General features: G+C 38.8%; 1 protein-coding gene across 3 annotated transcripts in view; it reads left to right on the forward strand.

The window, feature by feature from the left end:
• The window catches only part of LOC106588535 (ras/Rap GTPase-activating protein SynGAP), a 99,852-nt gene that overhangs the window by 14,052 nt on the left and 70,488 nt on the right, over positions 1 to 15,312 (forward strand). For all 3 annotated transcript variants that reach the window (XM_014177664.2, XM_014177665.2, XM_014177666.2), the window contains exons 2-3: positions 9,021 to 9,154; positions 13,647 to 13,764. In XM_014177664.2, the coding sequence (XP_014033139.1) occupies positions 9,021 to 9,154; positions 13,647 to 13,764 (252 nt within the window). The remainder of the gene's footprint in view (positions 1 to 9,020; positions 9,155 to 13,646; positions 13,765 to 15,312) is intronic.

Consider the following 15,312-nt stretch of genomic DNA (forward strand, 5'->3'; position numbering starts at 1 on the left):
GCAGTAACTCCCTGTGGTTCTAAATATATAGTGTTTAGTAGTCCGAAAATGTCAGAAACATTAACTACCTTGACCATGCTGTAGGTCATGTAACTGTTTGTTACATGCAATATGTTGGTCTCCGGTTTTGTGATGAAACAATGGTGTGGTTGAATTCTGCCGCTGTGTCTTTTTATTGTCTCTGCCTTAGGCCTATATATCATGGTGTCAAGGCATATGAACTAACAAGTTATAGAGCAAATTACGCAATTATCACAACACATAGGTTGTAATATGTATATATTTTTGGGGCTTCCCTGGTGATTTTACCCACACACCGATACTGGCCTCATGGTGAAATCTCTGAACGGTTTCCTCTCCGGCAACTGCGTTAGGAGAGACGCATGTATCTTTGTAGTGAATGGGTGTATTGATACACCATCTACAAAATAGGTGCCCTTTTTTACAAGGCATTAAAATACCTCCCTATAATCTGTGTTTGAAATCCACTGCTCGAATGAGGGACCTTACAGATAATTGTAAGTATGGGGTACAAAGATGAGGTAGTTATTCAAAAATCATGTGAAACACTATTATTGCACAGAGATTGAGTCCATGCAACTTATTATGTGACTTGTTAAGCAAACTTTTAGTCCTGAACTAATTTAGGCTTGCCATAACAAAGGGCTTAAATGACTCAAGACATTTCAGATGTTCTTTTTAAATTAATTTGTAAACATTTTTAGCAACATAATTCCACTTTGACATTATGGGGTATTGTGCAGGCCAGTGACACACATTTTTAAAATTCAGGCTGTAACACAACAAAATGTGTAAAAAGTCAAGTGTTGTGAATACTTTCTGAAGGGCTGTATTTATTTTTTCAGTTTGCGGAAAGTTTATATCTGTAAATAATAACCATGTTAAACTATATAAAAACATCTTTACATTCGTACACTACCAACCCATTTTGACATGTTTAGTGTTGGAGTGATAGTTTACGCTGGACCACGTGACTATAATGCCACCTGTAGTTGTTTTTAACCATTTAAAAAAATATATATATTATTAACGCATCCTCTTCCAATGACAAAAATATATTAAAAAAATTTCTTCAGCTTTTTTGTTACATATACAGTACCAGTCAAAGTTTGGACACACCTACTAATTCAAGGGTTTTTCTAAATGATTTACTATTTTCTACATAGAAGAATAATAGTGAAGACATCAAAACTATGAAATAAAACATATGGAATCATGTAGTAACTAAAACCAGTGTTAAACAAATCAAAATAATATTTTATATTTCTTCAAGATTCTTCAAGGTAGCTACCCAAATTAGCCAGTTCTAATGTATCCACAATATTCACGATCTCTTTAACTGCTGAGGGTGATAGTTACCACCAAAGCTCACACAGTCATTCATCCCGCATACAAACAGTATGCAGTAAGGTCTTCACAGCTCCCTCAGAACCTGTATACTGACCCTGCCGGGAATCCAAACAGGTCTGGGTCCAAAATTCAAACGTGTCCCTCCAGTCCAGGTTGGTTCCTGTTTGACTTTCACAGGTCTCTGGTCTATGTAACTACAGTTGATATACCCAAGTGAACCTGACCATGGCTCTCCATAGCCTATATCCTATTTATTTTTTAAGGCAAAGTTTTTGACAACAGAAAAGACTAGTGTCTGCCACAACTGATTTTAGGGATATAATCTATATGCATGCATCAGTTGACACTGCACCTGTCGGACACTTTGTATCATGGCATGTGGAGACTTGATGCCCCTCACACATACAGTACCGATGAAAAGTTTGGACACACCTACTCATTCAATGTTTTTTCTTTATTTTTTACTATTTTCTATATTGTATAATAATAGTTAAGACATCAAAACTATGAAATAACACATGGAATCATGAAGTAACCAAAAACGTGTTAAACAAATCAAAGTATATTTATATTTGAGATTCTTCAAAGTAGCCACCCTTTGCCTTGATGACAGCTTTGCACACTCTTGGCATTCTCTCAACCAGCTTCATGAGGTAGTAACCTGCATTTCAATTAACAGGTGTGCCTTGTTCTAAGTTAATTTGTGGAATTTTGTTATTTCTTAATGTGTTTGAGCCAATCAGTTGTGTTGTGACAAGGTAAGGGTGGTATACAGAAGATAGCCCTTTTTGGTGAAAGACAAAGAACAGCTCAAATAAGCAAAAAGAAACGACAGTCCATTACTTTCAGACATTAAGGTCAGTCAATCTGGAAAATTTCAAGAACTTTGAAAGTTTCTTCAAGTGCAGTCACAAAGACCATTAACCACTATGATGCAACTGGCTCTCATGAGGACCGCCACCGGAAAGGAAGACCCAGAGTTACCTCTACTGCAGAGGATCATTTCATTAGAGTTACCAGCCTCAGAAATTGCAGCCCAAATAAATGATTCACAGAGTTTAAGTAACAGACACATCTCAACATCAACTGTTCAGAGGACACTGCAGGAATCAGGCCTTCATGGTCGAATTTCTGCAAAGAAACCACTACTAAAGGACACCAATAATAAGAAGAGACTTGCTTGGGCCAAGATGCACAATCGAGAGCATCCTGTCGGGCTGTATCACCGCCTGGTACGGGAACTGCTCCGCCCATAACCGTAAGGCTCTCCAGAGGGTAGTGAGGTCTGCATAACGCAGACCTCACTCATCAAGGACATCAAGGACAACAACCACCCGAGCCACTGCCTGTTCACCCCGCTATCATCCAGAAGACGAGGTCAGTACAGGTGCATCAAAGCGGGGACCGAGAGACTGAAAAACAGCTTCTATCTCAAGGCCATCAGACTGTTACAGCCATTACTAACATTGAGTGGCTGCTTCCAACATACTGACTCAACTCTAGCCACTTTAAAAATTGATGTATAAATGTATCACTAGCCACTTTAAACAAGTCCACTTTATATAATGTTTACATACCCTACATTACTCATCTCATATGTATATACTGGACTCTACCTTCTACTGCATCTTGCCATCTTGATGTAATTAAATGTATCATTAGCCACTTTAAACAATGCCACTTTATATAATGTTTTCATACCCTACATTACTCATCTCATATGTATATACTGTACTCTATACCATCTACTGCATCTTGCCTATGCCGTTCGGCCATCACTCATTCATATATTTTTATGTACATATTCTTATTCATTCCTTTACACTTGTGTGTATAATGTAGTTGTTGTGAAATTGTTTGGTTAGATTACTTGTTAGATATTACTGCATGGTCGAAACTAGAAGCACAAGCATTTCGCTACACTCGCATTAACATCTGCTAATCATGTGTATGTGACAAATACACATTTATTTGATTTGAAACACGAGCAATAGACATTAGAAATCTGTCCTTTGGTCTAATGAGTCAAAATTTGAGATTTTTGGTTCCAAACGATCTCTGCATGTGTGGTTCCCACTGTGAAGCATGGAGGAGGTGGTGTGATGGTGTAGGGGTGCTTTGCTGGTGACACTGTCTGTGATTTATTTAGAATTTAAGGCACACTTCACCAGCATGCCTACCACAGCATTCTGCAGCGATATGCCATCCCATCTGGTTTGCTCTTAGTGGGACAATCATTTGTTTTTCAACAGGACAATGACACAACACACCTCCAGGCAGTGTAAGGGCTATTTGACCAAGAAGGAAGTGCTGCATCAGATGACCTGGCCTCCACAATCACCCGACCTCAACCCAATTGAGATGGTTTGGGATGAGTTGGACGGCAGGGTGAAAGGAAAGCAGTCAACAAGTGCTCAGCATATGTGGAACTCCTTCAGACTGAATGCCAAGAGTGTGCAAAGCTGTCATCAAGGCAAAGGGTGGCTACTTTGATGAATCTTTGTTTAACACTTTTTTTGGGTTCCAACGTTATTCCATATGTGTTATTTCATAGTTTTGATGTCTTCACTATTATTCTACAATGTAGAAAATAGTAAAAATAAAGAAAAACCCTTGAATGATTAGGTGTGTCCAGACTTTTGACTGGTACTGTATATATAACTGGTAAATGTATCTCTGTTCCTTGACCCAGGCCAGCCATGGTTCTTATAACCTCAGATCATCCCAACTACACAGTAAATCAAGGATAGTTGAAATCACAATGTTAAAGAAATTTGGCTTAAATTGACTCTACTGGGAGTTATATTAACCCTCAAGAGACCCTGAAGTTAGTCTTTGACAACTGGAGTTGATTGGGACAGAGTACTTTTAACTCCATTAAGAGTAACCAGAGACAGGGAGTTAAATCAGATGTGATTTTTTAAATAGTTTGTTTCATTATCAGTTTTTTTGCATGTACTTTGTTTTTGATTTTATGCTACACATTTTTCTAAACTAATCCAATCTTTAAGTGGTTGGATTTATAGCAACAGTTAGTGAGATAGTTGTTCCAGTTTACATGGTGTGTAGGTGGTCTCCAAATACTGTATTTTCTTCCCTACAATGACATGTATGCTAAATGCACATTTGGGGAAATGTAAAAGTGCTGGATAAATTCCTACAAGTTGGATTCCAATTGAGATTGGATATTACATTGCAAACCACTATAATGTTACAAATTAAGAAATATTTAAATATAGCTTTAAACCCTTATAACTCAAAGGATGTCAACTGAAAGAGAAATGTACTCGGCTGGAGCAGATTGTTAATGCAAAAATATATTTTTTTAACAATTAATGCAAAAGATAAAAAATTACACTGAAAATATTAATATAGAATTTGAGTTCAATTTAAGCAACTCTCGGAGACTTGGATAATTCCTCCAATTATTGTCATTTGAATACCAAAAATATCAACACCATGACCAGAGTAGTTTTAACGCAAAATGCGGGTGGGACGCTATAAACTTCCAAATAGTGTTACATTTGACTCCATAGAGTTGAACGAATTCTTGCGATTTTACTGTGTAAGTTAAGTTGCTATTCCAGGTGCCAAGGGCCAGACCACAGAACTTGGTAAAACAGCTTTTAGTTTTCTGGTTTTCTTGGTCTTGGAATAATCTCCAGAATTTGTTCAATTTAGAGTACTTTATCCAGATAGAGGAGTTCAAGGCTAAAGCTACCCTTTTCAGGTCTGGATGACAAAGCCTTCATGTTTTACAATGATGGTGGGTATTTCTTGATATTTATGTTTTTATGCAGCACTGTAGTTTTTTTTAATGGATCAAATATGCCTCCCTTGGAAATAAGTATTCAAACATCAATGGAACATTCTGGTTTAATAAAGGTTAAATAAAATATATTCCATAGTAGTCCATTGTGTGCAGTGACTTTTGTCTTGGCTTTGTATTGTTTTACACAAGCTCTTTCCTGTTGCTAATCTGGCCACTTTCTTATAACCTTTTGTGAGTATGTCAGATCGCTACTTTTAAACATTACTCTGTCCCAGTCTGTTCCACCCTAGCAGTCATGTAGTAGAGCAATGGATGTAATCAGATGTACGTAGGTCTTTTGAGGCTAATGTATTGATGAAAGTCTATACTTAGCTGCAGATAACCTTTTGATTTAAACTCCCTCTACTCACTAACAACTATGTGAACACAATCAAGTGTTGTGGTTCCCAATGCTGCCCAATAAAACCTGATTCATGTGGCCTGGCCATTGGTCTTGGTTACTATATAAAGACCTACAACTATTACCAGGTAGACTCCCCTCACAGGTATGCTATCATTGTTCAGAATAAGAAGTGTGTGTGTATGAGGTGAAGTGGTGAAGTTTGTAAACAAACACATGAATACATATTGCTATGGCAGGTTTGATAGAATTCCAGCCTTGGTCGGTTGATATGTTTTGCCACGATTTTCCATTGATGACTTCAATGGAGCATTTCTACTTCATACCCCGTTAGCGTTAGCATGGATTTTACCATGGTCGTGATGTGAATTAGATCAGTTGTTTACAAGTGTGGGTGTGAGTCTGTGAGAGCAGTGCGGACAATGCTGTGGTGCTGAAATGGTTTGAACTCCCTAGACACTGGGGAGCACTTAAGGACAGCGGCATGGTGCTGAAATGGGTCAATCCACTAGACGGCATAGGTATACAGTACCAGTCAAAAATCTGGACACACCTACTCATTTAAGGGTTTTTCTTTATTTTCACAATTTTCTACATTGTAGAATAATAGTGAAGACATCAATACTATGAAATAACACATATGGAATCATGTTGTAACCAAAAAAGTGTTAAACAAATCAAAATATATTTTATATTTGAGATTCTTCAAAGTAGCCACCCTTTGCCTTGATGACAGCTTTGCACACTCTTGGCGTTCTCTCAACCAGCTTCAACTGGAATGCTTTTCCAACTGTCTTGAAGGAGTTCCCAGATATGCTGAGCACTTGTTGGCTGCTTTTCCTTCACTCTGCGGTCCAACTCATCCCAAACCATCTCAACTGAGTTGAGGTCGGGTGATTGTGGAGGCCAGGCCATCTGATGCAGCACTCTATCACTCTTCTTCTTGGTAAAATAGCCCTTACACAGCCTGGAGGTGTGTTGTGTCATTGTCCTGTTGAAAACAAATGATTGTCCCACCAAGTGCAAACCAGATGGGATGGTGTATTGCTGCAGAATGCTGTGGTTTATTTGCAGCAATTTGAGCACGAAGGCCTGATTCACACAGTGAACTTAGCTTCAGTAACAACATTGCAGAACATAATAAAACTATTTACATAATAAAAAAAATCCCCATCAATCCACTGCATCCGCCGATATCGCCCTTCCACAGCTGCGGTGAAAGGTGGCAGAGCCAGAGCAGTGTTTATCAGACCATGAGCCTTCCCGAAAATCGGTCTTCTCACGAAAACATCTGTAGCGTCCGAACAGTTTGGCCTAAACTATCATGGCCACTCCATTGAAAGATGAGACTCTAACAAACACGATGGTGTTCTCCGTTTTGCTCAAGGACGCGCACAAGCCTAACAAGCCTCATCTGAAGGTCCCGGTACCGGTTTAAAAAAATGAAAGGAAGTATATATGGAGATAGTTCCGTGCCTAAAATAATGGGATATTTACATGATAAAAAATAAGAAAAAGAAATCAAATCTTTCTTATATCTCTCAGATATAGGACAGTCACTTCACAACAATCTTCTTTAGACTCTGTTATTCACTGTGTTTCTATTGGCTAATAGCAGTAATGCCAAATTCAATGTTTTATCAAATAAAATATATATTTTTTAATACCTTAAGGGGTCTTAAAATTCAAACTCAAATAGTTAAGTGATCCTTGGTATGACCAACTGAAAAGAATTCCATATGTTAGTTTAGAAAAATTGAGAGAGTGGGAGAGTGAAATGCAGGGAGTAAAGAGGAGGAAAGGGAAGGAAATAGGGACATATGGGTAAAAAGAGAGGGGGAGGGGTAAGCCATAAGGAAAAAATATGATTGTGACTATGAAGCAGCCTAATGTTTCCAGTGTGTAGTGGTCAAGGTTATCACAAGCCCACACAAAACTACAGTGGTGGAATATCTACTTTCTACTTTTGGAATCTGCAGGGCCTCCTACATACTACATGTGATATTGTACATTTAAAGACTATAGAGGACAAGAGAGGGAGGAGACTAGTCACTTCTTCATGTGTATCAGGGTTGCCATGGAGACAAAGTGTGGGCTTCACTTAAAAAATAGTGCCCTCCTTTCCTTTAGTTCCTCACCCTTCTACTATCTCTCTCTTCCACCTTTTCCACTGTCAATTGTTCACAAACCTCAATTTCCCCTTTAGGTAGCTAGTTCTATCAGATGTTCTCTTCTCTTCCTCCCCTTTGGAACGCTAGCCCTATCCTCTCTCGAACCCATTTTGCTATTTCCATTTCTCTCTTCATCCTGCTTGGAATCTTTTGCTCTATCCTTTGCAGATCATCTTTCCCTTCAGCAGTCCCTTAGTCTATTCTTTTCTCAGTTGCCATGGCGATGGGCTGGGGGTGTGTGTGTGAGTGAGAGCGAGTGAAGGAGTGGGCGTTGCGGAAATGACATGCCAGAGCAGAATTTTAGCTTCCTGTGCACTCCTCTATTTCTGGATGTGCAACTTTAACCGTGCACAAAATATGACACACAGTCAAATTGTATATACAGTATTGCATTCTTGTATGAAAATCACCATACCTCCAAGTAGGTGGATAATAATGTGCTGCTTGGCTATCCTCCCAGCACAATGAATGGGCAAATTACAGAAATGGTTCTCTATTATTATTTTTATCATGGAGAATTAACACAGAATTGAAATGTCACATACTTTTCCATAAACATCATTAGGTTTGCTATATTGCCAAATACAATACGCAAGAGTATGTCCGTTTTATTAATGTCAATGTTGTAGTTTTTGTTATGCATCCCTGTCTCCTAGATTTGGGCACACTGCTGTGGTACATATTGACTTATTGGGTAACATTAAAGGTGCACTATTCAGCCTTTTAAAAAAGTATTTATCTGTAGTATTTGAAGAATGCACTTCGTGTACTACTTCCTTACTTTATTATAATACCCCCAAATAAATGGGGCAGGGATGCGAGGTGGTGTTAAATTGTTTGTTTTCATCTACTGAGAAAGACAACTAATTGTGAAAGAGGATTAGCTGTTTGTATCTGCAACTTGCCAGTAAACAAGCAACTTATGATATATAAAATTATATATTATAAGTAAGCCTTGTCCGAGCCAAAACAGCCCACATGGTCAGGAGCCAGTTTCTGTATCATGACGCAGCACATAGATATATATCAGGTCTCTTACTTTTTTGTCAAAAGACACCACTGTCTTTCTATCTCATGGAAGTTTCTGAATTGAGGACAGGTCTATTTTATTTTTAGGACAATCAGTAGATCTGATTGCCAACTCTATTTATAACAAGTAAAAAATGGAAGCTCTGCTGCTACCTCCTGGGGAAAAAAATAAAGTATTATTTTTCTGGCATTATCAATTGTGCTATTGATCCTAGCTGCTGTGCTGTTTTTCTTCTATATAAAGTTAATTTACTAATTCCTTTTATCTCATTCTAAGATGGAAGGTGTGCCTCCCCGTTGTCTTCGCGGCCCCAGACCCCTTCCAATGGCCTGGCTTATGATTCCCCTGGTTGGAACCTACGCCGCTCGATGAGAACCGGGAGTCAGCGCTACATGTTTGACCAGGAGGAGGTAGGATGAATACCTCCATCTTGTTCACCAGAGACAAGCACATGCAGGACATGGCAGACAACCACAGTCCTGCTGATTTTCATTTCTCCCTAGCTCTTAATTGGTCAGTGAATGTATTTGATTGACTAGAGAGTCTACCTGATGGGTTGAGAGTCCACATTGATCACTGATTTATTTACCTACAGGTACAGTATATTCGGAAAGTATTCAGACCCCTTGAATTTTTCCACACTTTATTGTTACAGCCTTATTCTAAAATTGATTAAATAAATGTTTTTCCTCATAAATCTACACACAATACTCCATAATGACAAAGCGAAAACAGGATTTTAGAAACATTTTCAAATTTATAATTAAAAAAAAAAAAAAATACCTTATTTACATAAGTATTCAAATACTTTGCTATGATACTCGAAATTGAGCTCAGGTGCATCCTGTTACCATTGATCATCCTTGAGATGTTTCTAGAACTTGAATGGAGTTCACCTGTGTGGACATGATTTGGAAAGGTACACACCTGTCTAAATAAGGACCCACAGTTGACAGTGCATGTCAGAGCAAAAACCAAGCCATGAGGTCGAAGGAATTGTCTGTAGAGCTCCGAGATAGGATTGTGTCGAGGCACAGATCTGGGAAGAGTACCTAGACGGTCCCCAAGAACAAAGTGGCCTCCATCAATCTTAATTGGACAAAGTTTTGAACCACCAAGACTCTTCCTAGAGCTGGTCGCCCAGCCAAACTGAGCAGTTTTGGGAGAAGGGCCTTGATCAGGGAGGTGACCAAGAACCCGATGGTCACTCTGACAGAGCTCCAGAGTTGCTCTGTGGAGATGGGAGGAACTTTCCTGAAGGACAACCATCTCTGCAGCACTCCACCAATCAGGCCTTTATGGTAGAGTGGCCAGACGGAAGCCACTCCTCAGTAAAAGGGTCATGACAGCCTGCTTGGAGTTTGCCAAAAGGCACCTAATGGACTCTCAGACCATGAGAAACAAGATTCTCTGGTCTGATGAAACCGAGATTGAACTCTTTGTCCTGAATGCCAAGCGTCACATCTGGAGGAAACCTGGCACCATCCCTACTGTGAAGCGTGGTGGTAGCAGCATCATGCTGTGGGGATGTTTTTCAGCAGCAGGGACTGGGAGACTAGTCAGGATCGAGGCAAAGATGAACAGAGTATAATACAGATAGATCCTTGATGAAAACCTGCTCCAGAGCACTCAGAGCACTCAGAGCACACAAAGCACTCAGACCTCAAATGGGTGCAAAGGTTCACCTTCCAACAGGACAACACAGCCAAGACAATGCAGGAGTGGCTTCGAGACAAGTCTCTGAATGTCCTTGAGTGGCCCAGCCAGTGCCCGGACTTGAACCCGATCGAACATCTCTTGAGAGACCTGAAAATAGCTGTGCAGCAACGCTCCCCATGCAATCTGACAGAGCTTGAGAGGATCTGCAGAGAAGAATGGAAGAAACTCCCCAACAACAGGTGTGTCAAGCTTGTAGTGTCATACCCAAGAAGACTCGAGGCTGTAATCGCTGCCAAAGGTGATTCAACAAAGTACTGAGTAAAGAGTCTGAATACTTACGTAAATGTGATAGCAGTTTTTTTTGTAATAAATTTGCTAACATTTGTAAAAACCTGTTTTTGCTTTGTCATTATGGGGTATTGTGTGTAGATTGATGAGGAAAAAAACGATTTAATAAATTTTAGAATAAGGCTGTAACGTAACAAAATGTGGAAAAGGTCAAAGAGTCTGAATACTTTCCGAATGCACTGTATATTGGTATGGTGCACTAGGTTAACACACCTAAACCCTGTTTGGATTGGAGTGTTGTCCCTAACCAATAAAGGTACCCTTTAGATAATTTGAGTATCCAGGCTAGGTCCTACTTTTTTCTGTTACTGAACTTTCAGGGCCAAACCCTATTAAAGGTGATGTGTTTAAACTTTATAACGCTACTAGTGAGTCCGTACACCAGGCTACCTAGGTCTTTATCAGTCTCCGATTGAGAGACAGGGGCGAAAAACTAGGTACCGCAGTGGGCAGCTAATACAGGTTGTATTGAATGTGGTGTCGTACGGGCAGCCCAATTCTGATATTTTTACAGCACTAATTGTCTTTCATCTTTTCACCTATCACATCAGAGCTCATGCAGAGCTGGTCTGATTGATCAAAATACCTTTGAGTGAAAAAAATATCAGATTTGGATGCCTGTGTAAACGCAGCCATAGAGCTGTACATCCACATTCTATCCCTAGCGCAATTATTTATTTTAAATTCTGTATGTTTCTATTAGGTCCAAGTGGGGGTTTTGAATTATTTAGTTAATACGAGTTGTCTCATCAAGTGGGTAAGAGAAGATTTAAGGAATAGCTTGTATAAAGAACAGCAAGAATGTTATTGTATGATACCATTTTGTTGTATTTTTTATTTTCTTTCCCCCACTTGAATACTCCTATTTTACAACCCATATACGGACAGATGCTGGAAATTAGCACAAGCTAATGCATTGATGATGCAATGCAATGTATCAGTGGTTTGTTAGTTCCGAGTAGGAAAGTAGAATTGGGCAGATTTGTGGAATACATCACGGGCCCATCAATAACAGAGCAGCCCAGATGTGAGAGATGAAGTCCCAAAACTAGCCATTGGAGGGAGACATTATTCAACTTTACAATGTGGTATCCCAAAATAATCGTTCCTCTTCTTAATTCATATGGCAGGTACTCTTGCAAAGACACCCCAGTAACGGAGACACTTTTTGTTATTGTAAATTGAACCTGATATGATCGTAATCATACACAGGTGATTCATATGAATTGTTTGAGGGTTAGGGTTTTCAATGAAAATGAGAGGAATTCCTCTACTTATGTAACCTTTTCCTTTAGCGTGTATCTGGATGGGATAGGGGATTACATTAATCTATTGATCTGAGAACATACTGTACAAGCATTTAATATAGTTCATTACTAATTATAGTCATACAAAACATGTATTTTACTCCAATATGTGTTTTACTCGCTGCGAGTACTGGGGTAGTGCACTTAAAAAAGATGTGCAGTACTGTACTTCTGAATAAAGGAAAAAAGCTATTCAATTTACATTCAACTTAGTAGAGCTTAAGTCAATTGGAATGGCAATTTATCATTGCTAGCGTTACCTGAGCTCAATTTTATGTGTTTTCTGCTATTTACTATGGCACAGTATCACAATGCGAATATCATTTCTCTCTCTCTAAACTTCAGCACTTTCTGGTGATGCACTTACCAGTGCTGGCTCATGTCACCTGTCTGGGGAAATACCTGTGGGAGAAGCTATTTCGGACCACACACCCTTGTCCTTTCACTGTCCCTTAGCCAAGGGCTCTTTGCCACAGCTAACAGCAGAACCCACTCAATATAATGTACAGTAGCTCTCCAAGTTCATTGAGGTTGTGCTGAGCCATCTACTTTTCTCTCTGTGGTATGTCAAACAACTATATATAGTCAAATGAACTCAATGAAATATGTGGGATGGAATATTTTAATTCAATGCAATATTTGGGAAAATGTTACAATTTCAACGAATAAGAGGATCAACAAAGCTAGCATTTACAGAGAGCATAGGGGACATAAGAATGGCTCACAAATGAAGTAATATGACACTTAATACAGTATGTGCGGCATGGTTTTGGAGGTCACATTAACCTACACTATATGATAAATTCATATTTTCAGAGACAAGGTTAACAAGCCTGATTTTGAAGAGATATCAACGATAATGTTGATGTCAGTCTGTGCTGTTTAAGAATTTGAGAGGGGTTACATTTCCCTATCCCCATCCCTCAGCTGTATACCAATGCAAGTGTCAGTTTATTGTTTTATTAAATACCAGAATGTAGCCTTAATGCCAACCTATTCACTTTGTTAACTATTTGTTTCACATAGAGACAAAGTGCTTCTGGGTAAGGCTTTGCGTGTTGTAAAGCAATTTGACCTCTCACCTCTGTTAACCACATTGGGAATGTGTTGTGCTAGCCTTTATTTTAAGTGTGGGTGGAAAATGCCCCTGGTCCTTGAGACGCTCAACCCTCAATGGTCTGGATTTCAGTAGGGGAGGTTTTCAGTTTATTGCTTTATTATGTTAAATACACAAATATCAAGTCATATGAAGCTAACTCAGAAATATTTACACCAGTGAAATTGACATAAATAAATACAAATAAAAAGCATGTAGCTGTGTTACACAACTAACTTTTTCTTATACTGTATATGCTCTGGTTTGATATGATCATTTAGCAAAAATGAAATGATCCTGTGCAATCACTTTTTTCTTACAGGACAACAGCTAAACAAAGTGAGGCTTTAGTGCCCAACACAAGTGATTTATACAGTATGTAGGGGAAGTGCTAGGAGGAGCGATGGTCAGGCGTGGAGTGACCAAGGTACAATCTTAAGAGTGGGTTTTCAGCCGGACCTTGACCTATCTGACCTCCTGTTCTTACCTTAGGTTCACCCTTTACTGATGCATGAACGTCGCTCAGGCTCTCAGCGCAGCGAGCGCACCAAGCTGCTTCGAAGGACAGTCAGTGTGCCGGTGGAGGGGAGAAATCAGCACCCCGAGATAGGTATGTAGAACCCATACCGAAAAGATGTGTACTGGATTGCAAAGTGCAAACTATGTAAGTGCATTGCAGTTCAATAGAACCAATTCAAATACATTGTTTTTTATTGTTCTGGATATCTGCAAGCTCTGGTTTGGTACATGCATCCTTGCATTTCCCAAGCCATTGTATTTGTTGGAGACAAATTAAATACACCGCTATGAAAGCATACTGTTGGTTACCCTTCTTTTTTGCACTCCTTCTCTGTGCCTTTTTATGTGCCTTTTTATGTGTCAGTGAAATCAAATTATATATTAAAACCCTCAGTAGCACACATTCAAGGTCACACCTTGAATACAGTAAATAAGAAGTGCCCACTTGCAGTTTAAGTACTGTAGTCTTCTGTTGTTTAAGTGATGCATTGACGTGATGCGCTATGTCAAACAACACTTTGACCGTATTGGTATTTGTCAGCTTCAAAATATTATAAGTATTTTTCATTGTACTACTATGCTGGAAGCATAGAATAGTTTAATTATTTAAATAGATTTGTATTCAAACTGCACCATGAAACAAGCTAAGGGGGCAGCATTCAGTGATGGTTGTCATGTATACCATACACATGTACAGAGATGAAGACATACATATGCATAACAATCATTTAATTATTTTCATGAACAGAATTAAGTAACTATGATTGTGTCTCTAAGAATATATCTATTGGCTTTGTTGATACATTTGTCATTGAAAATAAGAATTTATTCTTAACTGACTAGCCTAGTTAAATAAAGGTAAAATAAATAAAAAATACTCTTATCTGTACATTAGTTGGTGGGTCATTGCACCAATTCGGTGCCTTCTGAGATGTGTAACTTGGTGAGAAAAAAAAATCATCTAATTGTAACATTCTGTCATAACAGAGCACATGTTCAGGTTCATAAAAAACATGTTTACCATCTCAAAAAGATCACGATAGTAAGTGCCTATTAAGTGCCAAATGAAGTAACAGGGTTGACAATTTCATCTTAAATCAGCTTTAAATTCCCTTGTGACAGGGAAAATAGAAGCTTGTTGTATGCATCAGGGAGGGGCTGTTGAATGCAAGCTTAATTTTTATTTATTGTTAACCTCTAGGGTTGTGGGGCGAAATCGCTATTCAACAGCCAGTGAAAAATCAGAGCGCCAGATTTAAAACCACAAAATGTCATAATTCAAAGTTCTCAAACATAGGACTATTTTACACCATTTTATAGATACACTTCTCCTGAATCAAACCACGTTGTCCGATTTCCAAAAGGCTTTACAGCGAAAGCAAAACATTAGATTATGTTAGGAGAGTACATCGACACAATAACCACACAGCCATTTTCTAAGCAACTAGCATGCATCACAAAAACCCAAACCACAGCTAAATGCAGAAGTAACCTTTGATGATCTTCATCAGATGACACTCCTAGGACATCATGTTACACAATACATGCATTTTTTGTTCGATAAAGTTCATATTTATATATAAAAACAGCATTTTACATCAGCGCGTGACGTTCAGAAAATATTTTCCCTCAAATACTG

This window comes from Salmo salar, chromosome ssa27 (assembly GCF_905237065.1).
Source record: "Salmo salar chromosome ssa27, Ssal_v3.1, whole genome shotgun sequence".
Lineage (NCBI taxonomy): Eukaryota > Metazoa > Chordata > Actinopteri > Salmoniformes > Salmonidae > Salmo > Salmo salar.